General features: G+C 40.1%; 1 protein-coding gene across 2 annotated transcripts in view; it reads left to right on the top strand.

Annotated features, from left to right (window-relative positions):
• Positions 1–17,733, top strand: part of ZC4H2 (zinc finger C4H2-type containing) — a 101,674-nt gene extending 83,941 nt beyond the window's left edge. Inside the window, exons 2-5 of one of the 2 annotated variants that reach the window (XM_079765878.1) lie at positions 12,185–12,356; positions 13,882–14,054; positions 14,867–15,029; positions 16,163–17,732. In XM_079765878.1, coding sequence (XP_079622004.1) covers positions 12,185–12,356; positions 13,882–14,054; positions 14,867–15,029; positions 16,163–16,276 — 622 coding nt within the window. In that variant the 3' untranslated portion in view covers positions 16,277–17,732. Of the gene's footprint in view, positions 1–12,184; positions 12,357–13,881; positions 14,055–14,866; positions 15,030–16,162 lie in introns of both variants that reach the window. The other variant, XM_079765879.1, reaches the window with a different exon arrangement.
• Positions 17,734–18,782: the final 1,049 nt, after the last annotated feature.

Raw genomic sequence — 18,782 nt, 5'->3', positions numbered from 1 at the left:
CCATCTGGTCCCGGGCTTTTGTTTGCTGGAAGCTTTTTGATGACTGCTTCAATTTCTTCCATAGTTACTGGGCTATTGAGCTGTTTAGATTCTTCCTTATTGAGTTTTGGAAGGTTATATTTTTCTAGGAATATGTCCATTTTCTCCAGGTTGTCCAGTTTGTTGGAATAGAGTTGTTCGTAGTATTTTGAAACAACCCTTTGTATTTCAGCAAGGTCTGTTGTTATTTCGCCTCTTTCATTTCTGATTTTGTTTATTTGCGTCCTCTCTCTTTGTTTCTTGGTGAGTCTGGCTAAAGGTTCATCAATCTTGTTTATCCTTTCAAAGAACCAACTCTTGGTTTTGTTGATCATTTTTATTGTTTCTTTGGTCTCTATGTCATTTATCTCTGCTCTGATATGTATTATTTCCTTCCTTCTGCTTACACTGGGCTTTTCTTGTTGCTCTCTTTCTAACTCTGAGTTGTAGGGTTAGGTAATTTATTACCATTGTTTCTTGTTTTTTTGCAGTAGGCTTGCAGAGCTATGAACTTCCCTCTCAAGACTGCTTTCACTGTGTCCCATAGATTTTGGATTGTTGTGTTTTCATTGTCATTTGTTGCCATGAAGTTTTTTTTTATTCCTTGATTTCCCTGGTAACCCAGTCATTGTTTAATAGCATGCTGTTTAGTCTCCATGTGTTTGATTTCTTTGGATTGTTTTTATTGTAGTTGATTTCCAGTTTTATGCCACAGTGATCTGAGAAGATGCTTGATATGATCTCTATCTTCTTGAATTTGGAGAGACTTTGCCTATGTCCTAACATATGGTCTATCTTTGAAAATGACCCATGTGCACTTGAGCAGTATATATATTCTGTGGCTTTGGGGGAAATGTTCTGAAGATATCGATTAATTCCATCTTGTCTAGTGAGTCATTTAGGATCGATGTTTCTTTGCTGATTTTTTGTTTGAGGATTTGTCCAGTGGTGATATTGGTGTATTAAAGTCTCCTATTGTGATTGTATTGCTGTTAATCTCTCCCTTGTTATCCTCCAGGAGTTTTTTTTATTTTTTTTGGGTGCTCCTGTATTGGGTGCGTATATGTTTACCAGAGTTATTTCTTCTTGTTGGATTTCTCCCTTTAGTATTATGAAGTGGCCTTCATTATCTCTTGTTATGGCCTTCACTTTGAGATCTAATTTTTCAGATATAAGTATTGCTACCCCAGCTTTTTTTTCATTTCCATTCGCCTGGAAAACCTTTTTCCATCTCTTCACCCTCAGTCTTTTTTTTTTTTTTTTTTTTTTTTTACAGCAGACCCTTTAGCATTTCTTGCATTGCTGGTTTGGTGATGATAAATTCCCTTAGCCCTTTTTTGTCTGTGAAGCTTCAGATTTCACCCTCATTTTTGATTGATAGCCTTGCTGGGTACAGTATTCTTGGATTGAGGCCCTTCCCTTGCATGACTTTGTATATTTCATTCCATTCCCTTCTGGCCTGACGAGTTTATGTTGAGAAATCAGTTGCTAGTCTGATGGGGGTTCCTTTGTATTTAACTTTCTGTCTCACTCTGGCCGCTTTTAATATTCTTACTTTGTCATTGGTGTTTGACAATTTAATTATAATGTGCCTTGGCGTTGGTCTTTTGGGGTTCATTTTGCTTGGGACTCTGTGAGCTTCTTGGATTTGTGTGGGTTTTTTCTTCCCTATATCAGGAAAGTTTTCTGTCATTATTTCTTCCAATAGGTTGTCTATTCCTTGCTCAGTCTCCTTTCCTTCTGGAACCCCTTTTGTGTGGATATTGTTTTGTTTTGTGTTGTCCCAAAGTTCCCTTAGGCTCTCCTCCTGCTTTTTCATTTTCTTTTCTAGAAGCTGCTCTACTTGGGTATTTTTTTCCATCTTGTCTTCTAGCTCACTGATGCAGTCCTCTGCTTCTAGTGTACTGTTGATGCTTTCTATTGAGTTCTTTACAGCGGCGATGTCATTTTTCATTTCTTCTTGGTTCTTCTTCATTTCCTCTTGGTTCTTACTCATATTGTCGAATTTGTCTTCCATTCTTTTCATCCACCTTATGACCATTTCTCTGAATTCTTTCTCTGATAGGTTTCTGGCCTCTAATTCGTTTACTTCCTTTTCTGGTGATGCCTGCTTTTCTTTCTTATGCGGGCTGTTTCTGTCTCCGTATGGTGTGTCTTCTCCAGATGTCTGGTTATTCTGGTAGTTCTCTCTCTCCTGCATTGATTTAAAGGCACAAAATACAACACAACCAGGTACAACACACAAGGCACTGAACAGCGATGTATTCATGATATTAATAATCTCCAGTAAAGGTGACCACCAGAGAAAGGTAAATTAGGGGATAGGAGAGAAAGAAGAGTAAAAAGAAAGTAAGGGGGAAAAAAAGGAGTGCCGAAAATGAAATTGGGGAAATGAGAAAAAAGAATAAGAGAGACTAGAACAAGACTAAGAGAGAAAAGAGGAACAAACTATATATATGGGGAGAAAACTCCAATAGAACAACCACTGTCACAGCAAATGCCAGCAACAAGTACCTGATGATTAATACAACCTACAATACCAACTAATGTCAAGCGAGGTAAGGGATATCAGAAGTAAAGAACAAGCAAAAACACAGCAAACAACAAAAAAGAATAAGCAAAACAATCTCACAAAAAAGCATAAAAATTTGATATAATCAACATTCAAGCAAACAACAACTAAAGGACAGAGAGGAAAAACATTTTTTTTTTATTTAAGACAATGAAGAGAGAGGTGTGTATGGACTTGGAGCAGGGGATTGGAGATTATATATATAGGTAGGGTGAAATTTTAGCTGGGAGTAAACAGAAAGAATAGGGAAAATCTAGAGCAGGAAAGGGTTAAGATAAACAGGACACCAAAAGGGGAAAGGTTAGGCAGAGAGTGATGGCATAAAGGTAGAGTTGAGGTAGAATAAAACAATGGTGAAGGAAAGGTGAAAATAGACTGTAGAACACTAATCCCAAAGTAAAATAAAGAGTAAATAAAATGACACTTTTAAAAATAATAATAATAAAAAGACCCAAAAGTAAATATAATGAAAAAGGTAAAATAGTAGTAGTAATAATGTTGATTGCAAATGAAAATGTAATAATTAAAAAGGTAAAATCAAGTGAGGAAAAAGGAAAAAAAATAGTTTCTTAAGTAAATGATGCAAAAAATGAAAATAAAAAAATTAAAAATTTATTAAAATAAAAAAAATGTGCAGTAGTTAAGGTCATTCACTCCTCTGTTGTTCTGTTTGGCACGCCTGTTTCCCAGTCTGGACAGTGTTGCAGTTCCCTGTGTTTCACTGCTCCTCAGTGTTGTAATTCAGTCTTGATTTTTAAGCAGGGGGTGTCTTAATTTCTGGTGTTCCTTTATTTTTTCTTAGACCAGAGTCAATTTGTGACTCAGCCTCTGGGTGGCAGTGTTTCTGGGTTGACTTCCAGGACTCTAAGGCCTCTCTAGCCTTTTTACCTCTATGGCACTCAATACTGGTTTGCAGAGGCTGGTGGGCAAGTTCAAGTCGACTGCACACCCCTGAAACTCCCAGTCTATCCCTCCGCATCAGATCAAAACTGGTTGCTCTTTAGAGATTCCCCCGTTAACAGCTCTGAGGCCCCCTTCCACAATCACGGATCACACTGGCCCCAACAGCCACAGACCTCTCCCTTCTCAGACCTCCCTGGTCATCCAGCTCCCACTGTGCACGCGCGCGCAGGCGTTTCTGTCTCTGGCAGGTTCTAGAACCTCACCCTATCCCTGGAGAAATCTGACCTTTCCGTTGTGGAGTGAAGAGCACCTTTGAGTCCAAGCATTTGCGCCTCCTGGGATCGGTGCTCTGGGGCAAAAAGTTGTTGGGCGGTCGCCACAGTTGTTGATTTTCAGGCCTCGGACAAAGTCCACCTTTCCTTTCAAGATGGTGAGATTTCGCTGTCCGTGCCCGTAGCTCTGGGAGGGGACCCAGCCACCATGGGGGCTGCCCTGTCAGGGGAACCCTGTCCAGCAGTCCCCTACCTTCTCCTGGCGTTCAGCTGTCCCTCAGCTTGCTAACAAACACTCCCAGTGCGACCCTTAGCTGTTCTCTCTTTCTGCTCCAGGACCAGGCTGGGAACAAATCTGCCTACTCTGCCGCCATTTTCTCCTCTAGGTGCTTTTCCCATTTTTTGATTGGATTGTTTATCTTCCTTTTGTTAAGATGTATGAGTTCCCTGTACATTTTGGAGATTAGACCCTTATCAGAGATAACATTGGCAAAGATGTTCTCCTGTACAGTGGGCTTTCCTGTTGTTTTGTTGATGGTTTCTTTTGCTGTGCAGAAGCTTTTTATTTTGATTTGTCCCATTTGTTTATTTTCTCCTTAGTTTCCATTACCCTAGGACCTGTTTCAGTAAAGATATTGCTATGACATATGTCTAATATTTTGCTGCCTATGGATTCTTCTAAGATTTTTATGGTTTCCCATCTTCCATTTAAGTCCTTTATCCATTTTGAGTTTATTTTTGTGTATGGTGTAAGTTGGTGGTCTAGTATCATTTTTTGCATGTACCTGTCCAAAATTCCCAACACCATTTATTGAAGAGACTGTCTTGACTCCATTGTATGCTCTTGCCTACTTTGTCAAATATTAACTGAGCATAATGGCTTGAGTCAATTTCTGGGTTCTCTCTTCTGTTCCATTGGTCTATATGTCTTTTCTTGTGCCAGTATCAGGCAGTTTTGAACAGAGTGGCTTTGTAATATAGATTGATATCTGGTATCGTGATCCCTCCAACTTTGTTCTTCTTTCTCAAGATTTCTGTGTCTATTCGGGGTCTTTTTTGATCCCATGTAAACTTTTGTAAAATTTGTTCTACGTCTGTGAAATAAGCCATTAATATTTTGATGGGGATTGCCTTTAATCTATAGGTTTCTTTGGGTAGTATGGCCATTTCTAATGATGTTGATTATACCAAGCCAAGAGCATGGTATATTTCTCTACTTGCTTATGTATTCCTCTATCTCTTTTTTCAATGTCCGGTAGTTTTCCAAGTACAGGTCTTTTACCTCCTTGGTTAAGTTTATTCCTAAGAATTTAATTTTTGTTGTTGCAATGGTAAATGGGTTTGTTTCTTTGGTTTCCCATTCTGAGAGTTCATTATTGCTGTATAAAAATGTCATAGATTTCTTGGTATTAATTTTATATCCTGCTATGTTGCCAAATTCATTTTTTAAATCTACTAGTTATTTTATGGAGTCTTTAGGGTTTTCTATGTACAGTATCATATCATCTGTGAATAGTGTTAGTTTTACTTCCTGCTTTTCCATTTGAGTGCCTTTTATTTCTTCTTCTTGTCTGATCACTACAGCTAGCACTTCTAGTATTATGTCAAACAGGAGTGGTGAATGTGGGCATCCCTGTCTTGTTCATGTACTTATGGGAAATATTTTTAGCTTTTGTCCATTGAGTATGATATTGGCTATAGATTTTTCATATAAGGCTTTTATTATGTTGAGTTATAATCCTTCTATTCCCATTTTGCTGAGAGTTTTAATCAAGAAAGTGTTTTGGATTTTGTCGAATACTTTTTATGCATCTATTGATATGATTATGTGATTTTTACCTTTAAGTCTGTTTATGTGATGTATCACATTTGTTGATTTGTGAATATTGTACCAGCCTTTCATCCCTGGAATAAATTGCACTTGGTCATGGTGTATGATCTTTCTAATGTATTGCTGGGTCTGATTTGCTAGAATGTTGTTGAGGATTTTAGCATCTATATTCATCAGGGATATTGGCCTCTAATTCATTTTATTTTTTTGTCTTTATCTGGTTTGGGGATAATTAGGGTAATGTTGGCCTAGTTGAAAGAGCTTGGAAGTGTTCCTTCTTTCTGCATTTTTTGGAATACAGCAATTTGAGGAGGATAGATGTTAGTTCTTCTTTGAATGTTTGGTAAAACTCCCCTGTGAAGCCGTCCAGACCAGAGCTTTTGTTTGCTGGGAGATTTTTTTATTACTTCTTCGATTTCATCAGTAGTTATCGGTCAATTAAGGTTTTCTGATTCTTGCTGATTGAGTTTTGGAAGGTTGTATATTTTTTTAGGAATATGTTCATTTTGTCAAGATTGTTCAGTTTATTGGAGTAGAGTTATTTTTACACACCTCTGTATCTCCGTGCATTCAGTTGTTACTTCACTCTTTCCTTTCTGATTTTGTTTTTTTGGGTCCTCTCTCTCCATTTCTTAGTGAGTCTGGCAAGAGATTCATCGATCATGTTTATCCTTTCAAAGAAACAGCTATTGGTTTTATTGATCTTTTATATATATATATATATATATATATATATATATATATATATATGTATATATTGGTCTCTATGTCATTTATTTCTGCTCTGAGCTTTATTATTTCCTTCCTTCTACTTACTCTGGGTTTTTCTTGTTGCTCTCTTTCTAATTCTTTAAGTTGTAGAGTTAGATAACTTATTACATGTGTTTCTACTTTTTTGAGGTAAGCTTGTATTGCTATGAACTTCCCTCTCAGCATTGCTTACACTGTGTCCCATGTATTTTGCTTTGTTGTGCTTTTATTTTCATTTGTTTCCAGGAGACATTTCATTTCTTCTCTGATCTCTTTGGTAACTCATTCATTGTTTAATAGCATGCTATTTAGCCTCCATATAGTTGATTGTTTATGATGGTTTTTATTATAGTTGATTTATAATTTTATCGCATTGCGATCTCAGAAGATGCTTGATATGATTTCAATCTTCTTGAACTTGTAGAGACTTAGTTTATGTCCTAACATGAGGGCTGTCTTTGAAAATGTCCCATGTGCACTTGAGAAGAATGTATATTCTCCAGCTTTGGGTTTCAAGTCCTGAAGATGTCAGATCCTGAAGATGGAAGTTTGTTCCATCTGTTCTATAGTGTCATTTAGGATGGCTGTTTCCTTGTTGTTGTTGTTTTTTGTTGTTTTTTTTTTCTAGAAGATTTAGCCAGTGGTGTCAGTGGGGTATTGAAGTCCCCTACTATGATTCTATTGCTTTTGATCTTTCTCTTGATATCCTTCAGAAGTATTTTTTATACATAGATGCTCCTATATTTGGTGCATATATACTTACCAGAGTTATAGCCTCTTGTTGAATTGATCCCTTTAGTATTATGAAGTGGCCTTCCTTATCTCTTCTTATAGCCTTCCTCTTGAGTTCTATTTTGTCAGATATAAGTATTGCTACCCCAGCTTTTTTTTTTTCATTTCCACTTGCCTGAAATATTTTTTTTCTCATCCCTTCACTTTCATTCTGTGTACGTCCTTTGTTCTAAGGTGAGTCTCTTGTATACACCATATATATGGGTCATGTTTTCTTATCCATTCAGCTACCCTATGTCTTTTGATTGGAGCATTTAATCCATTTATGTTTAAGGTTATTATTGTTAAGTCCCTGTTTGTTGCCATTCTTTTTTCTTTATGCCCATGTTTCTACCTCTCTATTTTTTCTTCTTACAACAGCCCCTTTAGTATTTCTTGAAATTCTGGTTTGGTGGTAATAAACTCCTTTAGCCTTTATTTCTTGTGTAGCTTCTGATTTCACCTTCAATTTTGAATGATAGCTTTGCTGGATAGAGTAGTCTGAGATTCAGCCCCTTGCTTTTAATTATTTGTATACTTCCTGCCACTCCCTTCTGGCCTGATGTGTTTCTGTTGTGAAATCAGCTGATAGTCTAATGAAAGATCCCTTGTAGGTAACTTTCTCTCTCTCTCTCTCTCTCTCTCTCTCTCTCTCTCTCTCTCTCTCTCTCTCTCCCTTTAAGATTCTTTCTTTGTCTTTAATGTTTGCCATTTTAATTATGATGTATCTTGGTGTGGGTCTTTGGGGATTTATCTTGTTTGAGACTCTCTGTGCTTCCTGGACTTGTGTGACTTTTTTCTTCCCAAGTTAGGGAAGTTTTCTGTCATTATTTCTTCAAACAGGTTTTCTTTTCCTTGCTCAGCTTCCTCTCCTTCTTGCACCCCTATTATGTGGATGTTGCTTCGTTTCACGTTATCTCCAAGCTCCCTTAAACTCTCCTCCTTCTGTTTAATTTTTTTTTCCCAATTTCTGCTCTAATTGGGTGTTTTTTACTACCTTGTCTTCGATCTGGCTGATTCATCCTCAGCTTCTTCTAGTCTACTGTTGGAACCTTCCAGGGTGTTCTTTATTGCAGCTCTATCATTCTTCATTTCCTCTTGATTCCTATCCATGTTGGTGTATTTATTATTCAGCTTCTTATAATTCTCATTGAGTTGCTTTTAATTCTCTGTCAGATGTTTGAGCATTCTTATAACCATTACAGTGAATTCTCTTTTTTTTAATATTTTATTTTATTTTTATTTATTTTTTGATTAAGGTATCACATATTTGTCCTCATCCCCCCATTACCATTTATTTATTGATTAAGGTATCACATATTTGTCCTCATCCCCCCATTACCATCCCACACCCCTTCCCATGCATGCCCCCACCCCCCTGTTGTCCTTAACCACTGGTTAGGCTCATATTCTTGCACACAAGTCCTTTGGTTGATCTCTCCCCTATATCCCCACCCTCCCCTGAGGCCTGACAGTCTGATCCATTCCTCCTTGTTTCTGGGTCTGTTCTTGTTCATCAGTCCATGTTGTTCATCATTTCCCTTAGATGAGTGAGATCATGTGCTACTAGAAATACACTTATAAGAACCAAAAATGAGACAAGCAATAATGGTTATGCTGAAAGGCAAATGAATCAGTCTGTAGTGAGTTTCTTTCTGGGCCAACAGTTCTTTTGCGACCCAGTTTCAATGTCAAACAGTTCCTTATGTGCACATGTCAGCAATGATATTTCAGTTCTGGATGGTGGACAAATGGTGGAAATGCATGTCCGACCCTCTCTGGTTTGGTCCTGGGCAACCTGCAGTGACACACGACTGCTGCAGTGAATTCTTAATGGGACAAATTCCTTGCTTCCCCATTTTTGCTGTCCCTTTGTATTTGTTTCTATATCTTAGATCAACCTGTTAACCTACCCAGGTTTTTTGGGGGTGGTCCTATGTAGTCTGTGTTTTTTGGGACCCAGTAGTACAGTCTCTCTGATCTCCTGAGCTGGGTGTTCTAAGAAAGCCCCCTATTTGAGTTATTTGGGTTCTCCTGATGTAGTTGGGTCTTTAATGTTATTGTCCTGTTTGTGTATGGAGTCTCCTCACAGGTTGTCTAACTATGTGGCTCACCCCCAACCATATTGTAGAAGCTGTTGTGGATGTGCTGCTTTTTGCTTCAGGTGATCCACATATCCAGCAATACACCACTTGTGTCTGTCTCCACAGGCCTTGGCCGAAAACAGGAGGGATCAATCTGCCCTCTAAAGTAGACTTGTTAGCCACATGGGGCTCAGGACTGGTTCAGCATATTTACCCTGGCTCCCCCCCCACTTTGCCTCTGCCTGCCTTTGCCTGTCAGCTAGCTGTCAATCTTAATCACTCAAAAGTCTGTTTCTGATAGAGCTTTAGCCAGGGTAGGTGCTGTTTACCTTTCAGGGAATGTGGTAGGTGTGTTTTCCTGTTCCACTTCATTGTTGATGTCATGTTTGTGGGAAGGATATCCCCTCCAACTTGCTGCCAGTAATGTTGGGCCTCACTGGATTTTGCCCTGATGTTGTTGAATCTGGTCCCTTGGTGTATCTATCCTGGACCCCCTGGGAGCCTCTGTGGTACAGGTCAATGTGAATCCCTGTCCCTTTCTGGCCCTGGGCAACCATATTCAGGTCTGAGAGGTTGAAGCCTCTAATAGTACAGTGGTCAGGGACTCCTTAGCCCAGAGGCTGGGTCTGCCTTGAGTCTCACACCTCTACTGTCTTTGTTCTGAGTTGTACTCCCTTCCCCCACAGATCTGGTCCCACAAGTGTCAGCTGCAGACAGTCTGGGTTGGTGGGGGCTCCACAGTCCCTCTGGGGTGCAACTAGCTGTGAGGTCCCAGAGCCCACTGACATGGGACTCACTGTGTGGTCCCGGAGCCACAGTAGGGTTGCTTGCAAGGTCCTGCTAGTGTGTGACTCACTTCAGAGTCCCGGCTCTCATGGTGAGGGTCGCCTCCAATATTCTGCTGGCATGCAACTCACTGCTTGGTCCCAGAGTCAGCAGCGGGGGTGGTGTGTGAGTCACTACGGGGTCCTGGAGTCTACAGCAGGGGTGGTGTGCGAGTCACTGCAGGGTCTAGGTGCCAGCAGTGCGTGTCCCTTGTAAGGTCCCACTGGTTTGCTGTTCACTGCATGGGTATGGGGTGGTGTCCAAGCCCAGTCTGTGTGATGGTGTGGCTACACTTCTAGCCACTGCTGCTCCCCCATTAAAGATCACTTAGTAATTTTTCTTTGCTCTAAAGTCAACTTACTTTGATATTAATCTATCCATTCCTGGTTTCCTTTGATTAATGTTTTCATAGTATAACTTCTTCCATTCTTTTACTTTATTTTTTTCCCTTTTCATTGAATTTATTGGGGTGACACTGGGTTAACAAAATTATACAGTTTTCAGGTGCACAATTTCACAACACATCATCTGTACCCTGTATTGTGTTTTCACCACCCAACTCGTCTTTTTCCATCACAATTTATCCCCATACCTCATCCCCATACCTCATCCATCTTCCCCCTCCCCACTGCTGCCACTTCCCTCTTCCCCCAGCAATCACAACACTACTACCTGTGTCCATGAGTTTTTCTCTTTTTTGCTCAATCCCTCCACCCACCCACCCCTGACCCTGACAGCTGTCAACTTACTTTCTATGAGTCTCTCTCTATTTTGCTTCTTCTTAGTTCATTTTGTTCATTAGTTCCACATATGAGTAAAATTATATGGTACTTATCTCTCTCTGACTGGCTTGCTTCACTTAGCATAATGCTCTCCATGTACATCCATGCTGTCCCAAAGGATAAGATTTCCTTTTTTTTTTTACAGTTGAGTAGTATTCCATTGTGTAAATGTACCATAACTTTGTTATCCAATCATCTACTGATGGACACTTGGGCTGCTTCCAAATCTTGCTATTGTAAATAATGCTGCAGTGTAGCCCTTTCATTTAGGCATCCTTCAAATAGTCTTAAAGATCCTTAAAACCGTACCCCTGCTAGTTCCTTTTCTTGTTTAGTCATATGCATATATTTTAGCATAAATAGTTTTTCATTGAGTATCATATCTTCAATATTTTTCAAGTCACAAGTTTTCATAATGATTCCTTTTAATTGCTGCAAATATTCCAATTTTGACCCTAGCCAGTTTTTCACAGTGGACAAAGCATCGGCCTGTGGACTGAAGGGTCCCAGGTTCGATTCCGGTCAAGGGCACATATCTGGGTTGTGGACTCAATCCCCAGTGTGGGGCCTGCAAGAGGCAGCCAAACAATGATACTCTCTCATCATTGATGTTTCTCTCTTTTTCTTCCTCTTCCTTCCTCTCTGAAATCAATAAAAATATATTTTTTAAAAATTCCAATTTTGCCCATAGCCCAAAAAGCACATTCCTGCATATTAACTATTTTTGCTCCCTTGAATTATTTTCTTAGAATAAGTTTCCAGGTGTGGGATTACTGAGTCAGAGGGTATGCAATTGGAATATAACAATCAGAAACACGTTTTATTTTTCTAAGAAAAGAAATGAACTACAATTCTTTCTGCCTTGTTCTTCTGGAACTGATGAGTGGACCTGTGCTGCTCAATTTGATAGTCATTAACCACATGTGGCTGTTTAAATTTAAAGTTTGATTAATTAAAATTAGATGAAATTCAAAATTTAGTTCCTTCGTTTCACTAGCGACATTTCAAGTGTTCAATAACTATGTGTCTAGTGGCTACTGTATTGAAAAGTATAGATACAGAACATTTCCATCATTGTAGAATATTTATTGGACAGTGCTGCTCTGGAGTTTCTCAAGAAGTCATGATTGGCATCTTGGGTGGGAGGTAAAACCTATCCCATGTTCCGAAAATGCCCCATAAAGTAGCAAAATTATATCCATTTGAGACCCACTGAGCTTTTATCTCAAAAGAGAGAATCTCCTAACTTTTTTGAGATGGCTTCAGTTTGGCTCCGCTTAGAGAGAGGGACACTTAGAAAGATGGCCCTGGCTCAGAGCATAACTCTTATTTTCCTCTCTTCTTCTGGTCTGTATCCTGGTTTTGGGGAATTGCAGGAATAAGACCCTGCAGATGGAGAAGATCAAGACCCGTTTGAAGGCTGAGTTTGAAGCCCTGGAATCAGAAGAGAGACACCTGAAGGAATACAAGCAGGAAATGGACCTCCTGCTACAAGAGAAGATGGCCCATGTGGAGGAACTCCGACTGATCCATGCTGACATCAATGTGGTATGTGGTTGGCTGCCTAAAACCTACCTCTGGGCTCTTTGAGAAATAGGTAATAGTGAGTGTTGTAGCCTCTCCTTAAGATGTGGCTGTGGCCAACTTGGGGGAGTAGGCTTTGGACTGTGTTGGAGTGGGAAAATCCAGGAATTCTGAGATCCAACCTGGCTCTGTCACTGTATATCACTGGACAAGTCTCTTCTTCTTCCTGGTCCTTATTTTCCCTCTCTGTACTATAAGAGGAATTCAGTCAAGGAATTCATCTAAAGTATAATTCAGCTCTGATGTGCTTATTATTGGAGTCTGGGAGTTAGGAGCTAGCCTTGGTAAAAAGTAGAGCAGGCAGTTGACTCTGGAGTCTAGCCTAAAGGGCTCCAAAGCTTCTGTAACTAAGCCCAAAAAATCACCTCTGCCAGCCTGCCAAAGTAGAGCCCCATTAGAGTCTCTGTTTTGGATATTCTTGGAACATGGTGAATGAACTTTGCTATCATGGTAAGTTTCTAACTATTTGGAATTACTCAAGCAGAGTCTGAATCATCACCTGTCTGGGCCACAGTATTGATGATTCCTTCACCAGGAGAGATGTTGGAGGTGTTGACCTATAAGGTCCTTTCCAACTCAGAGCCTATGACAATGAGAAGCTTTAAAAAATTATATTTGAAGGAGTTTCTATTCTTAGGAAACTCACTTCTGTGGTAATACTTATTTCTTGATTTTTCTGAATGCAATTCAAACAGTAGATATTTGAAATTTTTTTGTGTCACAAAATCACATGATTCCAGGGTCTCTTGAGGAGTTGGCAGTTCTGCTGCCAGCTAACCCAAGAATACAGAGCCAATGAAATAAACAAGATATTAGCCACAGAGTGGCTGAGAATCTAGGTGAGTAGATCTCAAACTTGAATATCCATCAGGCACCTGGAGAGCCTGCTAAAGCAGATTGTTGGACTCCACCCTAAAGTTTCTGATTCTGTATGTCTGAGGTGGTGCCTGAGAATTTGCATTCCTAATGAGTTTCCAGGTGATGCCGATGCTGATGCTGCTGATTTGGTAATCACATTTTAGGCCACTGGCCTGGGAGGCAGAAGCCCTGAATTTTTATCTAGGCTTTCCCCCTAAGAAGTATTTCTCTGAGGAAGTTCCTTCTCTTTGAGATAATTCTCTGATCTATAAAATGGTGGTGAGGTACACTAAATGAGCTCTAAAGGCCATTCCAGCTCTAGAATGCTGTATTTGAATAATAACTACCATTTATTGAGCCTTTACTCTGTGTTAGCCACTGTACTGAAAGCTTTATATAAATTCAATGATTGAATCTTCATCAAGATTATATTAAGTAGGCACTAATATTATCACTATTACACAGATAAAGAAACTGAGGCTTGACAAGAGTCACATAGAATACATAGCAGATTGAGGACTTGACCATATATTGGTCTTGCTCTGGAGCCTATGTTATATCTACTCACCTATACAGCATCATGGAGAATCTTGGGGTGTTTGCTCTGTTCCTACCTTACTCTGTGTTCCAGATGGAAAATACCATCAAACAGTCTGAGAATGACCTAAACAAGCTACTAGAGTCTACTCGCCGGCTGCATGATGAGTATAAGCCACTGAAGGAACATGTGGATGCCCTGCGCATGACTCTGGGCCTGCAGAGGCTCCCTGATCTATGCGAAGAGGAGGAGAAGCTGTCCTTGGAGTAAGCAGTCTTCCCCCTGTCCTGCAACATACACAAACCACACACACACAGCTTGGTATGAAAGTCAATCCTGGCCCCAGGCCTGTCAGTGGCTGACTCATTGCATGACCTTGGGCATGTTCCTGTGCTAGGCTGTTACAACAAAAGAAGGATGATTAGACTAGAATTACTAGATGGTATTTAAAATTCTTTGTGCAATTTTAACAATACAAAGCTATGTTTATTGTGTGTGTGTGTGTGTGTGTGTGTGTGTGTGTGTGTGTGACTCTTAAGAGGTTACTTCCCAAGTCAAGGTTGAGAAGGGTGTCCAAAACCTTTGAAAATACAGAAGACTGAGCTTTCATGGTCTCTAGGGACTAGTCTGGAACTTCATCTTAAGATCCAGAGGCTCACATTACAGAGAGACAGAGTACAGTTTAGTAGAATGAAACACACTTCCTTAAGGTAGAGCAGATTGCCTGTGGAAGTGGTCAGTTTCTTATTCCTAGAGGTATGCCAGTAAAGGCCTAAGGACACAATAGAAATACTACAAAATAACATGAGATGAGGATAAGTGAATGCCCTTTGAGGACTTTGCTAACCCTGGGATTTATTTATTTTCTGGGTTTGTCAGAGCAAGGAGCAAGAGTTACCTATCCCAGTAGACAATGGGTCTGGTGCCCAGGGAGAAGAACTTTTTGATGGGGAGGGTGCAGGAACTTTCTGTAGTGAGCCACAGCCCAACCTCCTTGGGTCTGTGGCATGAATTCTTTAAGAGGGACAAGCTTCTCCTATTTTCAGAATGATCCAGCTAATGTCTCTCATCTCCAAAGTTACTTTGAGAAGCAGAAAGCAGAGTGGCAGACGGAGCCTCAGGAACCTCCCATCCCTGAATCCCTGGCCGCTGCAGCCGCTGCTGCCCAACAACTTCAAGTGGCTAGGAAGCAGGACACCCGGCAGACAGCCACCTTCAGGCAGCAGCCCCCACCCATGAAGGTGAGTGAGCTAGGTAGGGGCTGTGGAAGAAGCGATTTATTCTTAAGCAGCCTTGGAATATTGGCTTTACTTTTTGGGGGCCTTTCTAAAACAGCATTTGTTTGGGATACAGAGGAAAGGGAGTGTGATGTGTATGCTGGAGTGGAACTGCTTCTTTTGTTTCTTCACATTCCCAGAGGAGTTAGAATGCAAGGAGATTGGCAGGCTCTGCTGAACTATAATTTTTTTAAAAATGTTAAAAGCATGACTGGTACAAATATATGGTAAGAATGTATCTTTAATGACAAAGCCTACAGGATTACAAAGCTGGTTCCAAGATCATGTGAGGAATAGATAATTATATAGTCAGGGAAGGAAAGGAATGCTGAAATAAATTTGCAAAGTTAAACACAGAATTGGTGTATGTTCTATAGGGCAATAAAACTGTAACATTTGTGATTATATTTTCTTCAGAACATAAATAATCTGCTTCTCTATTAGACAAAAACCTTTTGTAGTTTATCAGCATAAGTCACAGTTTGAACACTGATCAATAGTAAATAGTAAAAAAAAATAAAGAGTAAATAGTTGAACAGAGAGCAGGGGTTAGCAAACTAGAGCCTACAGCCAAGTCTGAACTGTTTCTTGTTTTTATAAATAAAGTTTTGTTTTTAAAGTTTATTATTAAGGTCTACATGCATGCTTATTGATGTATTGCCTGTAGATTCTTTCATGTAAAACAGATAGTATTGAGTAGTCACACCTAAGAGTATATGACCTGAAAAATCTAGAATATTTACTATTTTGGCCTTTACAGAAAATGTTTACTGATACCTGATTAAGAAAATTGATTCTTGAGTGGGCCTGTTAAACCATGCTCCAGTATAATCTAAATGGATACACAATTCTCATTTTGTCTTATTTCTGAGTTTTGACAATTTTTCCTCAGTACCCATTTTTAACCCTCACTCCTTTTATCCTTTACATCCCTTACATCCAGCACTGATCTCTGTTCTTGGGTTTCACTCACTGATTACTGCTCCTTCCTGTTGGGAAAAATCACAACTGTTTTTGGAACCCTGGGAATCAAAAGGCTGAACCACAGCCTAGGAGAATCTGACCACTAATGTTCTTTCTCCTGTGTACCCCACCAGGCCTGTTTGTCATGTCATCAGCAAATTCACCGGAATGCACCTATATGCCCTCTGTGCAAAGCCAAGAGTCGGTCCCGGAACCCCAAGAAGCCAAAACGGAAGCAGGATGAATAAAGAGAGGAAGAATACATAGAGCTCTGCTGCTCATAACCCCTCCCCTTGGCCAGAGATGATGTCCTGATGTGAAACAACCCTTCCCCACCTCTACCAAGTCTCCTGTTTAATGTAATGGAAGCACAATCCCTCTCTTACTTTGCTGGTATTTCTTTCTGCTTTCGGCTTTCTTTTTCAGGAAGACATGTGGTTCAGGTGCTAATAACAGTATGTCTGATAATCCCTTCTCTTACACTCACATTTCAAGCCCTGCTCTTGTTTGGAGCTAAGGATAAGGTAGAAGGCCCAGATGTGATTCTCTGTTTCTTCTGCCTGAAGGCTGGGACCTAAAATTTGAGCGTTGGGGGAGGCCCATATCTTGTTTCGTATAAAGTGTGCCCCCTCTCTGTACGTTTGCCTTAGGCATTGAAGGGACAACAGTCTTCTTGCTGGACTTTCCAAAAGGCTTGGTGCATATATCTTCCCAACTCTCATCTCATCCTCAAGGCCCAGAGGTAATTTGGAGAAGCCCTCTTTTTTATGTTAACTTTGGAGGCCTGGCTGTCATTATAGAGTTCACCATCACACTGCACCCCTAGTCTTCTAGATATACAAAAGTTCTCAGGTACCAGGCTGTGTGTCTGGGGATCCTGAGATCTGCAGGCCTTTCTCTCATAGCCCTAGTTTTCACAAGTCTATAGTAGAAGTTCCCTACAATGAAATCAGGGAACTGGAGCTATACCCACTTCATAAGTCCAGCCTAACTTGCCACCTAAGTCATTGGGCTAAGGCTCTCCTATAGACTTAGATGGGCCCCAGACTGACAACTGTGTTGCCTTTTGTTCAAAACCATTACTCTGGCACCTACTCAATTATATATCTTAGAGGTGACAGTGAGATTCAAATGAGTGGCAATTACTTTACACATGTGAGTGGGTGGGACTTCTCCATTCATCCCTCCTTCTCTTGGGTCTTTCTTCCTCTATAAGGCAACCTCAACTCAGGTCAGCTGCTGGCTACCCTCTTTCCTGTGGATTATGCAGGTAGCCTTCCCTCCCTAAAGAAAAGGCGCCAGGGTCCCCAAGCCCTACAACTCTCTACTCCACCAAAGCCAGATCTCTAATAAAGTCACTCTCAGACTTAAGAGACAGGGTTGGGGGTTGCCTGACTGAAAAAGTTTTTATCTCTAAGTCTCAGTCCCTGGTGGGGAAGGAGAGATATTTTTCTTTCCTTCCTTCCTTACTCAACTGCAGTGTTAAGTTTCTACAGTGTCTGTGTGTTCAAAATATAAGAGATTCCTCTGCTCTTTGAAAGTAAGAGTGTTATGTCTATACACAACCTTTTAAATAAACATAAGTTCATTGGAGTAAATGCTGCTGAGTACCTGTAAGTACCAGAAAGATGTAAAGACCTTTCCCCTTCTGGGTAGCTCTTCTTCACTCTTATTCTCTCTATCCTACAAATTAGAAAACCTGGCACACCACTGCACAACAATTTATTTTGCGATTATAATAATTTCCATTTATTTAGTACTTACTCTGTGCTAGGTCTCTATACAAGATGCTTTATATAAATGATTGCATTTGATATGCAAAACACCTTTCAAGCTAAGTATTCTTATTGACATTTTTCTAAAAGGTAAACTAAAGTTCAAGAGGTTAAATAATTTGTCCATAGTTAACAAACGACTAGTAAGAGAAATTTCAGGATTTAAACCCAGATTTGTCTGGTTTCAGAGACAATTTTTCTTCTACTTTTTGTCCATAATCCTTTATTCTCCCTTTTGGGATGGCATGATAATAGGTGTAGTTGAAATAACTATGAACTAGAAATCAGGCACTAGGAATCTAGTGACTGTTGCAGGAATATAAAGGCCTGGTCCCCTGTAGAGATACAATAGGTAGGCAATAACTCTAAAGGGCCATTCCATCTTCAGAGCTCCTCATAGTGAGGGCTGAGGTTTCCAGTAATACTGCATTGCAGTTCAATAGCTCCCTCAGTTCAATCTTGCCTCATTCTCTTCCCTTCTCTAAGGGCTCTCTAATTAATATCCTGAACATTAAACTGTCATAGTGCTTTCCACAAGCCCAACAGCTGACAAAAACTTCTGTCTGCCTTAGTGTCCTCAAATGGAAAAGGGGGGGAAATAATAGTACCTACTTCTGGAGCTATTGTGAGCAATGCCAGGCACATGGTAAGTACTCAATAAGTATGAATTTTCTTTTTCTCCTTGTGCCTCCAGCACCAGGTAGATTGGATGAGCAGTCAAAATGCATACTATTTATGTTATCTGATATTACTCTATCACCCCAGATTTTGTTTAGCCACAAGCCTGCTTTTGAGGTGGCTCAGGCTCACTCTGGGCAAAGGGAGGACTATCTAGGAAGGGTCAAAGCCAGGAGCAGACTCAGGTTTATCTGCCCCTATAGCTTGTGTTCCTTCTGCCTAAGTGCAGTGCTACAGTTAAGTGCCAGACATGGTTAAGAAAGAGTAAAGAAGGGGAGAGAAAGAACAAAAATAGAGTGAA

This window comes from Cnephaeus nilssonii, assembly GCF_951640355.1.
Source record: "Cnephaeus nilssonii genome assembly, chromosome: X".
NCBI lineage: Eukaryota > Metazoa > Chordata > Mammalia > Chiroptera > Vespertilionidae > Cnephaeus > Cnephaeus nilssonii.
The sequence above is the reverse complement of the archived record's forward strand: the minus strand, read 5'-3'. Positions and strand labels throughout refer to the sequence as shown.